Here is a 20,834-nt window from a genome sequence, read left to right on the forward strand (position 1 = left end):
TTTACCCAATGTTGCTTTTAAAAATGTTTTGTTGCCCTTAGTTTTCCTCATAAACTTAAACTCACTCTGAGCTTTATCTCTCTTGCACCATTCTTATTGGTATACATGTAGGTACATGGAATATGCTGCTTTTGTATTCATCCTGTGATAAACAATTATTAATAGCCAATATCTTGAGTGGGGGGGGGGGAATTCAGTGCCCTCTCCTTCTTTCTTAGTCCTTTCTTCCCTCTCCCCCCGCCATTCCAAGGTCCAGTTCTCCTTGAAAATAAGGTTATATTGAATCTCTTCAACAGTCTGGCCCATCCAACCTTTCAAGGAATATAATCTAATCACTATGTTCTACTAAAGCTTGGGAGGAGTCTACATTCTTTCTCTTTCTCTTGGTCTTTTTGACCAAGATCTGAATGACTATCCCAAGACCTAATTTTAATAAAACCCACCTCCAATTGTGTCAACTAATTAGATTTGATTGCTGTTAACCAATTAGATTTGAATGCTCTTTGAGAACCACCTACAGTTAGATGGGTATATAAACTGTTAGTCCATTGCCATTTTGGTCTTTGGTCTGAGAGAGATAATCACTGACCATCCTTTTATTAATAACCTATTGACTTCATGAATAAAACTATTAAATTACCCAGATACCAGGTCTATCACATTTTTAATCATCACAATCCTCCACAAACTGCCCTTGCCTCCACCTTTTGTGCACTTCTTTTCAAAATCTACTGTAGTCAACAAGTTCCCTGTGTGTCTACATTGTTTTCTTTAAACAATCCCCCCTTTTCTTCCTCTTCAGAATTATTTGTATATTCTGGATGTAATCCTTAAGAGCTTTCACTTTCCTTCTGGCATGACTTCCCAGTTAGAATTTAGGCTGTGGGATGCTCTCTCTCCTTTCTCTGAATCCTTACAAATCTGTTCTCCCAAAATCTGGTGTATATGTCAAACTATGCCTCTTTTCTATCACAAATTCCAAGGTATATCAGGAAATAGAGGGGAGTATATATTTCTCTCAAGGTTTCCATCATTTCCCTTCCACTGAAGTTTCTCCTCATTAGGAAGAATCAGATTCATGATATGTTCCCCTTTGTGGTTCCTTCATTTTTTGAAGAATGAAATTATCATCAAGGCAAATTAAGAAATTATTAGCTGCTTTGCTTTGAGAGGGAATTACAGTAGAAGTTTGGCCAGTGGAAATCCTCCATCATTCCTGTATCATGCTTCTACCTATGACCTTAGATACTTCACTTAACCTCTCTGGGACTCACTTTTGTGATATCAAAAATGAAGGGGCTGATCCCCAGATCAGAAAAGGTGTCTTAGACATAGAAAACATTAAAATGTTTATTGGATTAGAATAAAGTATCCAGTGCTTTGGAGGTCTGAGCTTGGCACTTGGCACCTTTCCGTGTAAAGTACTTACTTGGTTTTCACTTTGCGAGACTCTCTTCTCTTTTCCTGCTGAAGTTGCTCAATTTTCTGTTGCATTTCTTCCTGTTTGGTGGTGATGGCTTGGATCATTGACATGGCATTGCTAAGCTCTTCCTAAAAGAGAGTAAACATAAACTTAAAATGATATATTAAGCAAAAGTATATCCTAGTCCCAGGAAAGAAAGAACTATTTCCATTAAGGACCCTGGGGTCAGAATTCCAAAGGTGACCAGTCTATTATCTAGACTACCACTGGGAAAGGTAAGTTCTCTACTGGCATGACTAAGACTGAAAAACTCAGCCCAACAGAAAAAATTAAAAGGCTTACTTACGGGGGGCAGCTAGATGGCACAGTGGATAGAGCACTGGCCCTGGAGTCAGGAGGACCTGAGTTCAAATCTGGCCTCAGACGCTTAACACTTACTGGCTGTGTGACCCTGGGCAAGTCACTTAACCCCAATTGCCTCACCAAAAAAAAAAATTTTAAAAAAAGGCATACTTACCTTAAAATAATTTAAGGAATTCTTCATCTCTGACACTCTTTCCTCCATTGTGCACCGACAGCTCTTAACTTTCTCTTCCAAAGCATATTCTCCATGTTGAATTCTTGAAAGCTCTTGCATTGCTTCCGTAAAACCAGTTTTGAGCTCAGAGGCCAATGCCTGCAGCTAAATCATTAAGAAATTACATATAAATACAGCTCCTGAATTTTCCTTCTTCAACAAGTCAAACAAGCAAGTCTGGGATTCCTGATGGTCTATAAATCATTAAAATGGTAAACTAAAAGAAAAGGATTTTGGGTAAAGAGAAAGAACAAAAAAGTTTTTTTTTAATTTTTTAATTAATTTTAAATTTTTTTAATTTTAAAAAAGAGAATGATTCCCAAGAAAGAGTACCTTTTTACAAATACAATAGTATTTTACTTCATTTATATTTTTACCATATACAAACTGAAAGCATGGATACCCTAATTATTACCCTTTCCGACCAAGTTATATTATAAAGTCTCAAAAGGCTTAAAAGATTTAGAAGCTATTAGAAATGGCCCATACACCTATATACCTGGGGTAGGGGGTGAATCAGTTCTTGAATTAAGCATAGCATCCCAGAGCTATCCATCTTAGTACTGGTTTCTCTTTTTAGATCAAGTGAATGTTGCAGACACATGCATTTGAAATATCACAGCATGGGACAGACCCTTTTTTCAAAGCAAGTCAAAAAGATAATCAGACCTACCTTCTTTGTTATGTCTTGAGCATGTATTCCTTCATTTTAAAATTTGAGAATATTGAAAACCAAAAGCAAATGTAAGTAGCCTAAAAAGTCTATAACCTGGCCATAGATATTCATCCAAGAAGCAGGAAAATCCCTGATTATCTGAACTGGTGAATTATTTGGGTAACTTGTTATAAGCAGAAAAAACATATGGTATATATTGCATATACAAATGGTTAACCTTCCAGTACTGCTAATGCATTCATGATACTGTAAAGACTATATAATAAATTTGTAATCCTTAATATCAATTCCTAGTTTACCGTGTTCTTTCTAAAAACAAAAAGCCCACTAGATCTTAGTTGTTCTTATTAACTAAAGTTTGGATGGGCAGGGATAATCCTGGCTTCATTAGACTCAGCTCTATAGTGTGCATGTTGCAACTCACAAGCCAGCTTAATAACCAATAGGACAGAAAGGAATTTATTAAGCTTACCCCTAAACCCTAAAATCATTAATCACCAATTGTGACTATTTTTAAAAAGGAGTTCATGGAAAAGTAACACTGACATTGGAGGAGGAAGACTGCCTGATACATTTTTGTATGAAATGCACGGAGAATGAATTTGAAAATGTGTTCCTGGTTAGCATGCAGTGCGGAAGTAAAGTGTGTGTCTTTTTCTGCTATTTGTTTATGGAAATGTTCTTATATGTTGAAATGTTGGTATGTAGTAAGTTCATAATAATTTTTTTTTTAACGAAGCCTTAAAAAATTAAGTAGCTGGCTGTTCCGGAAGGCTTTCTTACAAGGGGAAAATGCTATAGACATTCTCTCATGTTATCACTCATGGTGCACTGGAAAGAGTGCTTGATGAAGAACCAGGGGAACTGGGTTCTAATCTCCTCTCTGGGCCTGTTTCCTCACCTGTAAAATGAGGGGATTGGGTTAGATGACCTCTGAAGTCCTTTTCAGCTCTGATTCTATGATGCTGCTGGTAAACTGAGCAGGGTGGGAGGGAGACCTCCAAACTGAATTATTAGATAGCAAAAGCCAATTTCTAGCTAGATGATTAAGAATAATTGAGAGTTGTACATTTTTAATTTCCTTGGTTTTTAGAAAGCAAAGGACATGAAAATGTCCTTTGGAAGCAAAGCATTACGCAAGTTAAAAGGTGATGATCATGTTCTACAAATTGTTTTGGAAGAATATGGTATTCTGTGACTATAGCCATTTGCCTCCAAGTTTGAATTATAAGCTTAGCAGTAAATCAGAGGGGAAAAAAACAAACCTGAAGAAAACGGACTGCTTTAAAGTTCAGTTTTACACATTTAATATAGATAGGGAAAGATATTTACCAATGGGACAAAAGAGCATTTTCAGCAGGAATCTCCAGAATTACTTAGAATTGGATGCTCATTCTAAAAAGCTCTTTTTAGGAGGCCTAACCTATTAACTAACTTTTTTTTTTAACAAAATTTACCAAAAATTTCCTTTGTTGTAAGGAAAGAAGAGCTAGAGTTCTTTTAACTTTAACAGACTTCACTGTATTTCTAAACATTTAAGGAATCAGAACAATCCAAACAAGTGAAACGAATGGCCCCCAACTTTCAAGGGTATTTCCTGCTGCAGGAGGACTTCATGGTGAAGTGGAAAGAACATAGTACCCAAAGACCTAAGGAACTGGTTCAAATCCTAGTTCTCTAATTACTAACCATGGAATTTTGGACTCAGCCTCTCAAAATCTCAGTGTCCTCATCTATAAAAAGCGGGGGGGGGGGGTAATAATACTTCCATTGGGACCCCCCAATATGATTGTGAGGATCAAATGAGATAAAATCCCTGAAGTGTCTTGTAAATTTTAAAGTGCTATATAAATGTCAACTATTATTTTCTCCCACAGCAATGTCTCCCCACACAAACTCTAGGACTTTGTGGTCCACTGGGATTCACGAGAGGGTTCCTAGATCCTGAAAATAATGCTAGGACAGGATAAGAAATTGAAGCCAAAGAGGATATTCTGAGGGGAGGAAGGAGGGCCTGTCATATACATGGAGCAGGAAGAACAAGGACCAGCAGGGACCAGAAAGCAATAACCATTCATAGATATGGAAGTAATCAACCAGGTTTCTGTTGGATATTTTGTCCATCTTAGTGGCGGATTTCTACACAGCAGATTGGTCATGCAAGTCAATTTGATGAGCAGTTAAGATGGACCAAAAATCAAATCAACTGTTTCTGGTTCAGTATTTTTTATTATATTGACAATCATTTTTGAGGCAAAAAGCAAAACAAAACAGGAGAGTTACTATAAAGCATTAAAGACAAAATAAATATGTTTATATAGCTGGGGTGGGGGGAATCCCTCAAATTTCCTCAGGAGCTAAAATGGATCCTTGGCCCAAAAAAAAATATTTTAGAACCACTGTCTGACAGAAACAGGTCAAAGATGTTCTTATATGGTCCTGTACTTCCCCCCTCCCCACCTCCACCCCTAGCAAAATGGCAACTTTGGAGCATTTCTGCCTTTTTCCTCATTGATAAAATACCAGGTCTCCAACTGAATGATTGAAGTAAATAGTATCTCGTGTTAGCTACCCTAATATGGGCACACTGGATTCTGAATTGTTTATGAATAATGTGTCCGTTTTAATCTTGTTTCTTTCAAAAAATTGTCTTATATATCAGTAAGTATCTCAAGTTCCTGGTAAATACATCCATTAGGTACCAATTACCCTGGTGGCAGTACTTCTCAATGAGATTCTTTACAAATACCAGGTATTGGGGTTGAAAATTCATCTTCTTCACCACTAACCCCCTGAAACAATCTCTCTAGAGCCCTCATACTCTCAAGATCTTTCGCTTCTGATGGCTTATTATTATTATTAGCAATAATAATAATAGTGACAGTGATAGCATTTATAGAGCGCTTATAGATTTGCAAAGCGCTTTACTTAGGTTATTTCACTTTCTCAGTCTCTCCCTTCTATTCTTGGCATCCCTGTAATTTTGCTGTTCATATTTCTTCTCTGCTACCTCTATACCTCTCTGAAAGGCCAGCCCACGGCCCACCCCGCATATTAGAAATGGGTGTCTACCTTGTTCTCCAGCGAGTTGAACACGTCTCTCATCTCGTTGATTTTTTCATGGAGCTGTTCTAGAGAGGTAATGATCCCTCCGTCCTGCCGCTGGAGCCGGGCTCCCACTGGAGGCAAGTTCGGGGAAGACATGTACTTCGTAGCCTAGGGCACCACAGAGGGTATCTTAGGCTCAAAAAAAAAAAAATGGGGAGGTGTGTCTGGACTCTACTTATGGTTTTTATCTGTTCCTGTTTCTCTATTTGCTTTGTTCTTTCAGCTCCTCTACACTTAAGGTGGATTTAGGTCAGTGGTTTCCAAACTTTTTTTTGCACCAAGGATCCCTCTCGCTTCAGATTAAATTTCATAGGCTCTCATTCAGTTTTGAATAGGTATTTTCCCTTCCCTTCTATCAAGAGGTCTTCCTTCCTTGTCAGGAGGCTGAGAAGAGACAAACTCAGGGGACAAGGACAATGTCCCAGGGTATCTTGCAAAGCCACAATGTGAACAGGGTTGGATGAGTGTCACAAAGAAGGCTGGGCAAATTCCCATGAAGCTGGGGCCCTGGGCAGTATTTCTGGAGGATAACACTTTCCTTCCCCACAAATGTTGTCACTTAGCACGGGGCACACTAGGCAAATTGCCAGGCATTTTTACCTGGAAGATGACCCCAGCAGCCTGCCCTCCCATCTAGGTCACTCAATGAGATTCTTCCTGACTCAAGAACCTTGCAAAGGGTAGAACATAAAGCAAAGGAAACACTACCTTTTTCTTGCCAGAATCTCACTACCCATACACAGAGATTCATTGGTTTGGTTTTTAACGTGTGTATGTGTGTGAGTGTTGGGGAGGAGGATTAAAACAGCCAAGGATGCTTCCCACATTTCTTTTCTCCATGCCCCACTTCTTGCCCCAAAAAGGACCCAGTCCTTTAATTCTGTTTCTAACAACTGCATTTTAGCTCAGGGGTTCTTAACCTGAAGTTCACTGACCCCCAAGATGTCTGTTTATAGATTTCAGAGGGCTGTGAACTTGGATGGGAAAAAAATTACATCTTTATTTTCACTAACTTATAATTGAAATGTAACATTTCCTTCAATTGTTTAAAAACCATTATTCTGGGGCGGCTAGGTGGCACAGTGGATAAAGCACCGGCCCTGGATTCAGGAGTACCTGAGTTCAAATCCGGCTTCAGACACTTGACACTTACTAGCTGTGTGACCCTGGGCAAGTCACTTAACCCCCATTGCCCTGCAAAAAATTTTTTAAAAATAAAATAAAATAAAATAAAAACCATTATTCTGACAAGGGGTCCATAGGCTTTTACAAAATGGGGTCCATGAAACAAAAAAGGCTAAGAACCCCTTCTATAACTGGTTTGAGACTTGGTGGCCGAAAGCAAGACACTACTTGATTATGTTCTTAATTAAGGAAAACATTAAATTCTCACACACAAAACAAAACCAAATCTTAAAAGCAAAAAGATAGTGAAGCTGAACTGATTTGTGCCCTCACTGTTGGTGTAACAGAACTCATCAATCTAGATCTTGAAGAGGACCATGATATTAGGAAGTGATGTCATGACTTGTAGTGAATTAGATTTAAGTGAAGGAGGGCTGTGCAAGGTCACCAACCTCACTCTCTCCTCCAGAGCCATCTGGGTCCAGTGGCAAGATGACTGGAGATGGCTCCAGATGTTTAAGGCAATTTGGGGTTAAGTGACTTACCCAGGGTCACAAAGCTAGTATCTGATGTGAGATTTGAACTCATATCCTCCCAACTTCAGGGGCAGTGCTCTATCCACTGTGCCACCTATCTGCCCTTCCTAGAAAAGTATCCCTAAATGAAAGGAACAGGAATTCTGATAGTGGCTCTAGGGCAGTGGTACCCTGAGTTTTTCAATCAGTAATGCCACCCAACTGAATTTTGCAGGCTTCTGCTCTGTAGAGCATAATATTCCCAGAATTCTCTAGTGTCTTCTGTAATATGTCAGGGCTCCTGGTTTGAAGGCGATACACAAAATATGAGTGCTATCTTAAATGAATTTGCACAATGCATTAAAACCTTTATTCTTCTAACACAGATCAGATCCTGTTCCAGGTAGCCATGAAAAATTATCCATGTCCTTTGATTGTTCTGAAATCTTATTGCATCCATTGAAATAAGGAGAAATCTTGGTCACCTTTTTTTGAGTGTAAATAGAGCTCCCCATTATAATTATGTTAATTGTTAGCTGGATTTCATAGACTCCTAAGAGTTGGAAGAGATCTCAAAGATCATCTGATGAAACTTCCCTCTCAATACTAAAATCTTTCTCTACTATATCACTGACAGATGTTCAAAGAGTTTCTGTTTCAATACCCTTAGGTGACAGGGAATCCATTATCTTATTGCCCATCCCTCCAGGTCATCTCTAATTACTAGAAAGTTCTTCCTCAAAGTCCTAGGCCAACCAGGCACTGGCATAGGGTGATGTTAATGTCTTCCTAGGAAAGCACTCCTGCCAGTGAGCCAGTGTCTACAAACTCCAACCCCTCAATAGTCCAGCAAGGTGCAAGGTGAGCCCCTCCACAGGATTCACATCTATATTTATAATAAAACAAAATAGCAAGCTCACTCCCTCAATTTATATTAAATCTAATATTCAAGGTATGAAATCTATAGCTGATTTCTAAAGCCAATTTAATAATATCTGAGATTAGAGTGCATAAACCCAAAAACAGATATATCAGAAGAAAAATAAGCCCAGAAGACTTCAGAAGAGCTGGTGGACAAATGGGACATCAAGATGGCAGGGAGTTTGCTCATTCCCCTTTGCCATACTGAGTCAAGTAGCATCCTGAGCAGAATAATGCTCAGAACACCACGCTGGCTCCTCCCATCAGGTATACAGTAAGAATCCTATTTCCATCATCTCTGGAGATGTGCTATTCTTCCCTCTCATCTACTCAACTATAGTAGTTGATAGTCCCTACTTTATTTTCCTTAAAATATACTCTCAGGGGCAGCTAGGTGGCACAGTGGATAGAGCACCGTCCCTGGAGTCAGGAGGACCTGAGTTCGAATCCAGCCTCAGACACTTAACACTTACTAGCTGTGTGACGCTGGGCAAGTGACCTAACCCCAATTGCCTCGCCAAAATATATATATATATATATATATATATATATATATATATATATATATATATATATATATATATATATATATATATACACTCTTCATTTCCTTCTTCTAACCTTAATTCCAACAGTATCTCCTAGCTCTCAAAATCTTTTTTAAACACTTCAGATCACTAGGCATAAGTAGTCAGACTCAATCATTTCTAACTCGCTAAAAATTATCTGGCCTAAGCTGAGATCAACTAGGCCCAGTAATGGATAAGGTGAACTCTCTGAACATAGAGACTGTCTCATTTTGTCTTTATAAACCAGCATCTAGCACCATGCCTAACATACAGTAGGTGCTCAATAAATGCTGATGGAGAGATCAGGTAATGAGTATGTGATTTCCCCCATTGATACTATGTTTGAATGCCAATACTCAGGACTGGTTGTAAAGTTGAATTCCCCCAAAGGCAAGCCAGTCAAATCCCCAAATGCTAGATCAGTTTCCAGAAACAGTAGGCTTTACTAACTCCCAGCCCACTCCTCAAAACCTAGTCAAATATCTAATTGCTCTCCAAGCTCACTATTGCCACATTCCTTAGAGTGATGGTGTCCTTATTGAAGTACATCACTGTTTGAATTCAAGATCCAGGTATATTGCGATTTATTTGCACATTTTTAAGATTATTATCCTAGAAACTTTCAAGAACTCTTTATTGTTTTGGGTTTTTTTTTTTTTTGTGCGGGGCAATGAGGGTTAAGTGACTTGCCCAGGGTCACTCAGCTAAAGTTTGAGGCTGGATTTGGTTTTTGTTTTTTTTTAAGGCAATGGGGGTTAAGTGACTTGCCCAGGGTCACACAGCTAGTAAGTGTCAAGTGTCTGAGGCCGGATTTGAACTCAGGTACTCCTGAATCCAGGGCCGGTGCTTTAACCACTGAGCCATCTAGCTGCCCCCAAGAACTCTTTAAATATAGGCTTATGCCAACAGCATTCCTTAGCTCTGTGTTCATTTGCTCTCTTTGGTATTCTCATCAACCATTTCAATAACTTGAACTAACCAACTCAATGAGAATGATATCCTTATTTCCAACCCATAGCTCTTTGCCAAATATCTGTCCCTCATATTTAATTGCCTTCCAGATGTGTCCACGTGGATGATATACCAGCACTCAGATTCTGCATTGACTCAGCCAGACTATCCAGACCACACCTGAAGTACTGGGTTCAGTTCTGAGCACCACATTTTTAGTTGTGGGTTGTGCTCAACATCTAACTCTGAAATTCTGAGATTATCCATGTATTCATTTGCAGCTACTAGAGCCTGGTTTCAATGAAATGGAAGTAGACATTAGGCAGATAACTCTTGTTCAAAATGGACAACTGGGTGGGACAGTGGATAAAATGCTGGGCCTGGAGTTAGGAGGACCCAAGTTCAAATCCAGCCTCAGACACTTAGTAGCTGTGTGATTCCAGGCGAATCACTTAACCCTGTTCGCCTCATTTTCCTCATTTATAAAATGAGCTGGAGAAGGAAATGGCAAACCACTCCCATATCTTTGCCAAGAAAACCCCAAATGGGTTATGAAGAGTCAGACATGACTGAACTGAACAACCAACAAAAAAACCCTTAAAAGTAAATATATATGAATATGTTCCCCTCTCTCCTTCCCACCTGTTCCTCCCTCCTGCATCCCCCAACCTGGTTGTTAAACATTGACCAGCACACTTCTGCTCTATAAGCAGTGCAGCAGAAGATTCAGGGAAAGAAGCCATCACCAAACAGAAGGCCTAGTGAGTGTAGGCTAATAATAATAATAATGACTGGCATTTATATAGTGCTTTAAGATTTGCAAGGTACTGGGGCAGCTAGGTGGCACAGTGGATAAAGCACCAGCCCTGGATTCAGGAGGACCTGAGTTCAAATCAGGCCTCAGACATTTGACACTTACTAGCTGTGTGACCCTGGGCAAGTCACTTAACCCTCATTGTCCTGAAAAAAAAAAAGATTTGCAAAGTGCTTTTACCTCCATTATTTCAAATTTGAGCTTCACAACACTCCTAGGCAAGGACAGGGGTCTAAGCCTAGAGGATATCAAAAGGGGGAGGGACTATAAAATGAACTACTCCCCTCTTTCTTTAGCTTAGCTCTTCCTTTGGCTCTCATGATTCAGCAAGCATTGTCCCAGGTTCTTCTTATCACAGATTTAGAGCTAGAAGGGACCTTAGAGCCCTCTAAATTAACCTCCTCCTTCCACAATTGAGAAAATTGAAGTTCAGAATGTTTAAGTAATTTGCCAAGGTCAACCAGACAGGATTTGAACCCAGGTCCTCTGATTCTAAAAGCAGTGCTCTTTCCACTTCACCTCTGCTCTTTCATCTCCTTTACGGGATCTTCTTTTTCTTCTCCATTCTTCTTAAATACGGGCTTACACCAAGAGCATTCCTTCCTCCTCTGTTCCTTGCCCTTTAACCCCTCTTCCTTGACATCCTTATCTACTCCCGCAGCTTCACCTATCAGCTCAAAAGGGACAATACTCATCTTTCTATCCCTACCTTTGTCCTGAGCTTCAATCCCTTATTTCCAATTCCCTGCCAGACATTTGCACCTTTACATCATGCTAATATGTTATTGTTATTGTTGTTCAGTGGTGTCTGACTCTTTATCACTCCATTGGGGGTTTACTTGGCAAAGATACCAGAATGGTTTGCCATCTCCTTCTCCATCTCATTTTACAGATGAGGAAACTGAGGCAAACAGGGTTAAGTGACTTGCCCAGGGTCACACAGTTAGTAATTGTCTGAGGACAGATCTGAACTCAGGTCTTCCTGACTCCAGGCCCAGCCTGGAGCTCTATCCACTGTGCCACCCAGCTGACCAATATCACTAAAGCCAAACTCATTACATTTCCCTCAAAACTAGGTCATCCTCCTGGCTTCCCTATTTTTTTTCATTCTCCCACTCAAAACCTCAGTCATTTTTTTGCTTCCTCCATCTTTCACCCCTCCCAGTCACCAAATATGAGTCTTAGATCTATCCTTTCCTTTCTGTTCTTCACTGTCTCCTCTCCAGTACAGGACCCTCTTGGGCCCAAACTCTACCCCTGGGCCCACTCTAATAGCCTCCTAAATGCCTCTAGTAACTTTCCCTTCCTACACAGATTAATCTCACAAAAATATTGCTTTCATCATGTAACAATTGGAATGACACCACCTTCTGGAGAGCTACTGTAGGAAAGCTCCACCATGAGGAGAAGGCATCTGAGGGCAAGCCATGTGGTCAAGGTCCTTGGCATCAGGAAGTGACGTTTGCTTGTGGGTACTGTCAATCAAGGCTACCAGCCAATTAGCTTGGAGCTGTGTGCCCATGTGAGGGGGGATGTTCCCAGCTTCACAGGAGGCGTTGGGTCTTTTTTGTTCCTGACCTCACCATGGTGGGTTGGGTGATGGGATCTCTTAGAAATAGTTAGATTTTTACCTTTCTCTCTGATGCTAATGCTCTTTGAGAAATACTTAAACACTTAAATACTTTTGCTAAAGCTTATAATTTATGGGTGACCACTCATTAGATTTTAGATAGTATAGCTAGAATTTTAGCCCCTTACAATCACATCACTCCCTTACTAAAAACTCTTTTGCGATAAAGTATTTAGGATCCTCAGTAATCTGATCTCAACCTATATTTCCTCTCAAAGGAAACCTCCACTCAAGGCATAGAAAATATAGTGAATAGAACACTGTACTTTGATTCAAACCTGGGTTTGAATCTTGCCTCAGATATATATTAGCTAAAATAACAGATAAGTGAAATGATGTATGTAAAATACTTTCCAAACTTTATAAATGTCAGCTATTATAATTTTTTTTGGGGGGGGGTGAGGCAATTAGGGTTAAGTGACTTGCCCAGGGTCAAACAGCTAGTGTCAAGTGTCTGAGGCTGAATTCAAACTCAGGTCCTCCTGAATCCAGGGCCGGTGCTCTGTGCCACCTAGCTGCCTCCAGTTATTATTATTATTATTATTAAAATAAATTAAAAGCCTCTCAGAGCCTTGATTTCCTCATCTGTAAAATGAAGATAATATTTATACTACTTCATATGAACGAGCACTGTGCAAACCTTAAAGCGTAATGTCAATTTATTATCATTAGCCCAAATTGTTGCTGTGCTTCAGTTGTTTTTCGGTCATGTCCAACTCTCTAAGACCCCATTTGAGGTTTTCTTGGCAGAGACCCTAAAGTGGTTTGCCTTTCCTTCTCCAGCTCACTTTACAGATGAGGAAACTGAGGCAAATAGGGTGAAGTGACTTGCCTAGAGTCACATAGCTAGTAAGTGTCTGAGGCTGGATTTGAACTGGGATCTTTCCGAATCCAGGCATGGTACTCTTTTCACTGCACCGCCTAGCTACTTCTGTATCACTCTAGCTAGAATCAATCGCTTGCTTTGCTAGACTGATACCACTTATTATTCATAGAGTACTTGTCATATACTGCCTTGTATTGGAACTTAAGGCATCCATGATATCTCTCCCATAAGACTAAAAGCCCCTGGCGCTCAGGGACAGTGCCTGAATACTTCTTTGTATTCTTGCAGTTTTTCTGTATGCAATAGGCACTTGGTATTTATCTTATGAAAATGAAAGGTGAAGGAATGATGAAGATCCACCTTACCTACTATCCAGTTTTCCCTAGTGCCAGCCCTACAAGTAGACTTTTCATAAAAGATCACAGACTACTCCAAACTCTTGCCACCTGGACCAGCCCCAGCTGGGAAACCTATGTTTTTGAGAAGTAGTAAGAGAGTATGCAATAAAGAGAATATTGCATTGTCTTTAGGAAGGCTCCATTTTTTTTCCAACTCATCTAAAGATGTGTCTATCCAAAGGAAAGGAAGATTGGGTTAGTCTGGGTGGTTTTTAAGCGCAGAAAAAAATGTCTTTGTTTCATTCAGTCAGGCAACATCCAACAAACATTTATTAAGTGTTCGATATGTATAAAACTCTGTCCTAAATATTATTGGAGATACAAAGCTGAAATAAGAAATAATTCCTGCCTTCAGGGACTTACAGTCTGGTAAGGAAGCTAAAACACATGACTATAATAGATCATAATAAGTGCCAAAGAAAAGCAGCCGTTTTAATGTCATTTTCACCTTGCAATTGGGGTGAGAAAGGGGGTCAAAGAAGGGAAAGCAATCAGTGGTCAAATAAGCTATGCATATCAGAGACAAAGTAAAAAGTCTTTCAGTGGACTGACCTCTATTAATTATTCAGATACTTATTAATCCAGTAACATGAATTGGGAATTTATGCATTATTTAACAATCTTTTAAAAGAACCTTTTCACATATTTTGCTTTGTATCTCCAGAGCCTTGTACACAGTAGGTGCTAAATAAATGTTTATTGAACTGAATAATCAAGAATTAATTTATATAAGAAAACGCCAGAAAAAATTCCAATTATCTTTACCTGGTAAATCTGTGTAGATGGGCTATTCACTGGCATAATCTCATTCTCTCCTGTAAGAATAAAGAACTTTAGTCAATTAAAAATGACCTTTTCTGTGATCATCCTCTTAACATCTATGCATATGGAATGGAACAACTAGTAAGACACTACCCATTACCACATGACAAGGAAACAAATGCTTCTGAATGGAATGAGGTAACTGAGTCGTGCTGTTCTGGACTGCATATCTTGATGACTAAACCATAATCAATTGATGTGGCTCCTGACTTGAAAATGTGTTCTACCATTTTCAGTTTCTCAGGCACAGCTACTGATTAGGGTTGATTTGGCCAGCGGGTAGTCTCTCCTTCCATGCTCAAATACATTCCCTGGAATTGGCTGAAATCTTGATCAACAGATAGGTTGCAGAATCAGTGGGGCTGTCCCTTTCTTTTGTCTAACAAATTTGGGTCTTCTTTCTCCTATTCTCCTCTCCCTGCCTTGTTTTCCAGAACTGAAACTCTGTCCAGATTCATGAGTCTCCTCACTTCACTCCAGTGCCCCTTGCAGAAACTAGCCATGTGGAAAGGAAGATTCTCAATACTCAGGAAATATGGGAAGACAACAAAGATACTGGTAGAAAAGAACAGTGAGGGAGAGAGAATATGTTCTGGTGATAACCTAGGCATGACATGGTAGCAGTGGGAACAGTGAGGGACAGAATGAGATCTGAAAGCCCAAGAGTTCTATAAATATGGACTATTTTTATTATCCTTGGGGAGAGGAAAGACTTTCTGATTCATTTCCATTATGAAGACAAGGCTACCCATGCAAATCCTCCATTTAGTTTACCCTCTATGGAACTGTGTGTACCAACCATTATATAGCGCAAAATACAGCTGTGTAAGCTAGATGGGTGATGTTCGGTTGTGGGGACCTATGCAGTGTCTTCTAGATACCAACTCTATTCTTGGGATTCAGCCTTTGTTTTGGGGTTTTATTTTTTGTTTTGGTTTGGGGGGGTTGTTTGTTTTGTTTTGGTTTTGTTTTGGGGTGAGGCAATTAGGGTTAAGTGACTTGCCCAGGGTCACACAGCTAGTAAGTGTCAAGTGTCTGAGGCTGGATTTGAACTCAGGTCCTCCTGAATCCAGGGTTGGTGCTCTATCCACTGCGCCACCTAGCTGCCCCAATTCAGCCTTGTTTAAAGTCATGCTGGCACAAGTGAGCATTTCAGTTGGATCAGTCCTAACACGATCAGTCCCTAAATCCTAACATGATGAGTGCCTAAATTATCAGATATATATATATATATATATATATATATGGATCCGACCTAAAACTAAGATCCTTGTATAAATTAAACAATATCATAAGAAGTAGACACCTGGGGGCAGCTAGATGGTGCAGTGGATGGAGCACCGGCCCTGGAGTCAGGAGTACCTGAGTTCAAATCCAGCCTCAGACACTTAACACTTACTAGCTGTGTGACCCTGGGCAAGTCACTTAACCCCAACTGCCTCACTTAAAAAAAAAAAAAAGGAAGTAGACCCCTGTATCCTCAAGTAGAAAATGCCCCTCATAAGATCCAGGTAATTTGTGATTAAATACTAATCCCAACACAAATCTATTCAAGGAATATTTGGATAAAATTCTTGATTTTTTACCACAGGAATATGCTACTTACTCAGAAACAAGTATTGCCGAGAAAAATATTACTGCTTGGTATGAATCCTAATGACAATGTTTCCTATTTATATGATACCCTTCAAGCATTTCCAAGTCCCTTATTGTCATCATCTGATGACAATGATTATCTCCCCATTTTAGAGATGGGAATAATGATGGCTGGAATAGTTGGGACCTGTTCTACTGGCACACATCTGAGCTATTGGTAAAGACACTACTAGATCACACATCTCTCAACTTCTGGCTATAAAGTAGAAAGTGGGAGAATTCTGACCTTGTTTTGTTTTTTCCATCTTGCCTGTGGCTTCCCTGAGTCCAGATGATGCGTTAGCATAATACGGTCACCCCCATGATCAGGCTATGTTCCAACAGACTGGACCTATTAGTTGAAACCAACCATAAGTGACAGAAGGAAAAACTTAGCAGGGAGGATGGAGTGACCATATTCACTTTATGAGTGATCTTTTCCAAATCTAGCCAACACTTGGGAATCCAAACATCTTAATAATAGGATTATAGACAAAGCCAAAAGGGCCCTTAAAGATCATCTAGTCCAAGCCTCTCATTTTACTAATGAGGGAAAAGAGATGCACAAAGGAGAAGGGATTTACCTGAGGTCAAACAGCCAATGGGAGAGAGCAGATCTCCTAACTCTAGACTCCATACTTTTTTTTTACTATACCATATTGCTTCTTCCTTAAGTTGAGTGAGATGGGAAAGTAAAAGACCTATTTTTGAAGACAGGGCTTAAGCATTAATTCAACAAACATTTATCGATTAAAAATAAACATAAAGTACCTCCTGGACTCATTTTAGAACTAGAAGGGACCTTAGAAATTGTCCAATTCATTAATGTTACAGATGAGTAAATTGGATTCTGAGAGCTAGAGAAGCAGAGTGGCTAAAGGCTCAACCTTGGAATTAAGAAGAATCAGACACAGCACATACCAGCAGTGTGACCCAAACAAGCATGTAACCTAATCCTTCAATCCATCTGATCAACCAACAAACATTTATTAAGCTCCCAGCCTGCACTGAGTGCTGAGAGCACAGAAAGAAAAGCGAAATAGTCGCTGCCTTCAAGGAGCCTAACTTACATCCCATCAGATGAGACAGCACTTACACACATATATATAGGTTTGCGTGGCATACACCCAAGGTGACTGGCTATTGAGGGGCAAAGAAAAAGCTGCTGGGGCAGCTAGGTGGAGCAGTGGATAGAGCACCAGCCCTGGAATCAGGAGTACCTGAGTTCAAATCCAGCCTCAGACACTTAACACTTACTAGCTGTGTGACTCTGGGCAAGTCACTTAACCCCAATTGCCTCACCAAAAAAAAGCTGCTAAGGAAATCAGAAAAGGCTTCTTGTAGAAGGAGAGGCTTGAGCAGAACCTCAAGGAACGAAGGGATCCTAGGATCTGGAGGCAAAGAGGGAGTGCATCTCAGACCCAAGAAACAAGCGGTACAAAGGCATAAAGATGTCAGAGTGCTGTGAATAAGAAATAGATAAAAGGTCAGTTTGACTGGAATGTAGAAGGGAAGTAACATGTAATAAAGCTGGAAAGGGATATTGGGTGACAGGTGTCTCAATACCCCGAAGAATCTATATTTACTTCTCAAGGCAACTGAGTCACAAAAGCATAATGAGTAGATGAATAACAGTGTCACACCTGTGATATAGCTATAGAAGACAGATGGGGCCCTATAGGTTGTCTATATGTGTGGATATGGCTCCTGGACAGAATAGATAAATATCTCTGGAATCTGACCCACCCACTCAAATATTGTTAGTCTTGGGCTATGATATTTAGAGGTACAAAGAAAAGCTGCTTCCCTGGTCACTCATGGATAAAGGTAGCCTTTAGCTTACATTCACCAGCTTAACTCCTTACTGCTAAGTTATATAAAAGACCATCACAAATAACAAATAAACTCATTTATCCAAGCAAACAGCAAACAGAAATTGGAAAAGTTCTACAGCTTAGAATATACCGGAAAATAGGGGCAGCTAGGTGGTACAGTGGATAAAGCACAGGCCCTGGAGTCAGGAGTACCCGAGTTCAAATCCAGCCTCAGACACTTAACACTTACTAGCTATGTGACCCTGGGCAAGTCACTTAACCCCAATTGCCTCACTAAAAAAAAAGAAAAGAAGAGAAAAGAAGAGAAGAGAAAAAAGAATATACTGGAAAATATACGAGTAAATGAGCTCTTTAGCTGAGAGCAAGATGGAATCTACTCCAACCAACAGAATTCCTGATCTCATTCAAGGGAAAGTCTGCAAAGTCTCTAGGGAGGCAACCTGGAAACCAATGCCCTAAATGGTCACAGCTTGCAAGTCTTTCCTTTTCTCCATGGAGTTCTCCCAGAGTCTCTGAAGCCAATTCTGCCCTTTATATAGATATGCAATATTACTGCAGCACTCTTTCCACCACTCATGTCTCAGCCCACATACCAAAAGCACAAAAAGCACTCAAGGTTAGTTAGAAATTTGGGTTAGAGGTGCATTAGCAAAATCACTTTGGCAGTGCATGGAGAAAGGATTGCACCTGGGAGACACTTAAGTCAAGGAAACTAAGAGGACTACTGTGGTGGTCTAGGAGACAGGTGATAAGAATCAGAACTACACTGATGTCTGTCTGTAAAAGGGGAGTGAAGGTGACAGATATGAGAATTGTTGTGGAGGTAACAGCGACTGACTGGATATAGGGAGTGGCCAAGAGTTAGGAGTCTGGGATAACCCTGAGTTCACAAACCTGAGGGACTGGAAGGATGGCAGTGTCCTCAACACAAATAGGGCATTTAGGAAGAGAGATAGGCTTGAAGACTTGGAAGAGGAAGATGAGTTCTATTTTAGACATATTGAATTTAAGATGTCTATGGGACATTCTGTTCAAAATGGGCTAATGGGTAATACAAGGTCATGGTAGTGAGGTGGAACCATCGTGCGTAGAGCACTGGCCTTAGAATCAGGAACATTTGTCTTTATGAGTTCAAATCTGGCCTCAGACACTTACTAGCTGTGTGACCCTGGGAAAGTCACTTAACTTTGTTTTCTTCAGTTCCTCACCTGGAAAATGAGCTGAAAAAAGAAATGGTAGACCACTCTAGTATCTCTGCCAAGAAAACCACAAAATGGGGTCATGGAGGGTTGGACATGACTGAAAACAACCGAACAATGATAACAAATGCAAGATCACAGTTTAGAGAAGAGACCAGGGATGGATATAAAGATGTGTGTCACCTGCATTTAGATGATAATTCAATTCAGGTTTGTGACCTCACAAACCCAAGTGAAAAAGAGAGCCCAAGACAAAGCTTCACTCATAGTTAGCAGAGTAAGTAAGGTGACCCTCCAAGACTATAAATTGCAGATAAATTGCCAATCTGCTTTACTAGAGGGAGTTTTTACACAGGATGTGCCCTATAGCAATGAAATGCCTGGGTCAGACAAAAAAATACAGACCTCCCCACCACCACCACAAAAACAAAAACAAACACCTGAGGTCCAAGGCAGTAAGTATACTAGATATTGGGGGAGAAACCATATAAATATTACTCTATCCCTAATTCTATCATTTTATAATCTAATAGGAAAATGACATATATTAATATTTAAAGGAGATAGGGGCTGGACCTACAATTTCATTTCTAGGCTATGAAACTCTACTGACATAACTCAGTACCTTTTCTTGTGATTTATAGTGTTAGAGTTGCCAGGAAGACTGAGAAATTAAGTGACTAGTCTGGATATAGCCAGTATATATCAGAGATATGACTTGAATCCAGAGCTTTGTGACTTCAAAACCATTTCCCTGGCCACTCTGTCAAGTTCTCTGCCAATAAAAGGAGTGTCTATGAGATTTAACAAGGCACTTTGAGGTTCTAGAGGAGAAAGACAAATATCGCTTGTTGAATACATTTAACTGCATTGAGTAACGATTTAGGGATGTGAAGATCTGTGGTTGCGTTGCTACAGGTGCTCTCTTCATCAACATAGGCTGCAGCCCCTCGGCATCTTCCCAGATGCCTTCATCGATACTGCAACCAACAAAATTTATCATCTGGTCTCCAACTTTGATATAATGTGCCATATTCTTTTGGGGGGGAGGAATAAGTTTCCTTCAAAGGGCATAGTTTAAAGGTATTAAGAAAGATACTTCAAAAAAAAGATATTAAGGGGGCAGCATATCAATAAGAAAGTCTCCAAGACTGTCAAGGACAGGCTAATGATATAAAAGTGTGCCTGGGGGCAGCTAGGTGGCGCAGTAGATAGAGCACCGGCCCTGGAGTCAGGAGTACCTGAGTTCAAATCTGGCCTCAGACACTTAATTAACACTTACTAGCTGTGTGATTGCCTCACTAAAAAAATTTTTTTAAAAGATATTAAGAAAGATTGGAATGTGTATGGAAGTCAACACCACCCTTTCTCTAAATCTTATTTATTGTGTCCCTCACTCCATACCCGTGATGATCTTTTTGTGCCCAAGTGTCATTGCAGACACATTGACTTCCATAGCCTTGGGACTTGGTAAGAGTCCAGTGTATAAGATGTTTTAAAGTTAACAAAGCGTTTGACATGTATCTTCTCATCTGAGCCTCACAATAACTCTAAGGGAGCAACTACAGGTATTATCATCATGCCCATTTTACAGATGAGGAAACAGTCTGCAGGAGTTTAAAAGATTTTGCCCATAGCCATGCAGCTAAGGGAAAAAACAGGCACAAAATTTTCATAGGATATATGGGATATAAAGTTCTGCAGTCTTTCATTATTAAGACATCATTAAACCCATATGCCCACTGATTTTTAAAAGCTTTTTTTAATCCTTCATGATTGAGAGAAGACAAATTGGATAGATATTCTAGAA

The 20,834-nt window shown here is 39.9% G+C and overlaps 1 protein-coding gene across 1 annotated transcript in view; it reads right to left on the reverse strand.

Annotated features, from left to right (window-relative positions):
- ARHGEF33 (Rho guanine nucleotide exchange factor 33) overlaps positions 1-20,834 on the reverse strand; it is a 99,769-nt gene that overhangs the window by 57,739 nt on the left and 21,196 nt on the right. Inside the window, 5 exon segments of the mRNA XM_043986881.1 lie at positions 1,430-1,551; positions 1,941-2,105; positions 5,749-5,892; positions 14,299-14,348; positions 16,238-16,342. Coding sequence (XP_043842816.1) covers positions 1,430-1,551; positions 1,941-2,105; positions 5,749-5,892; positions 14,299-14,348; positions 16,238-16,256 — 500 coding nt within the window. The 5' untranslated portion in view covers positions 16,257-16,342.

Source organism: Dromiciops gliroides, chromosome 2, assembly GCF_019393635.1.
Source record: "Dromiciops gliroides isolate mDroGli1 chromosome 2, mDroGli1.pri, whole genome shotgun sequence".
NCBI classification, from domain to species: Eukaryota; Metazoa; Chordata; class Mammalia; order Microbiotheria; family Microbiotheriidae; genus Dromiciops; species Dromiciops gliroides.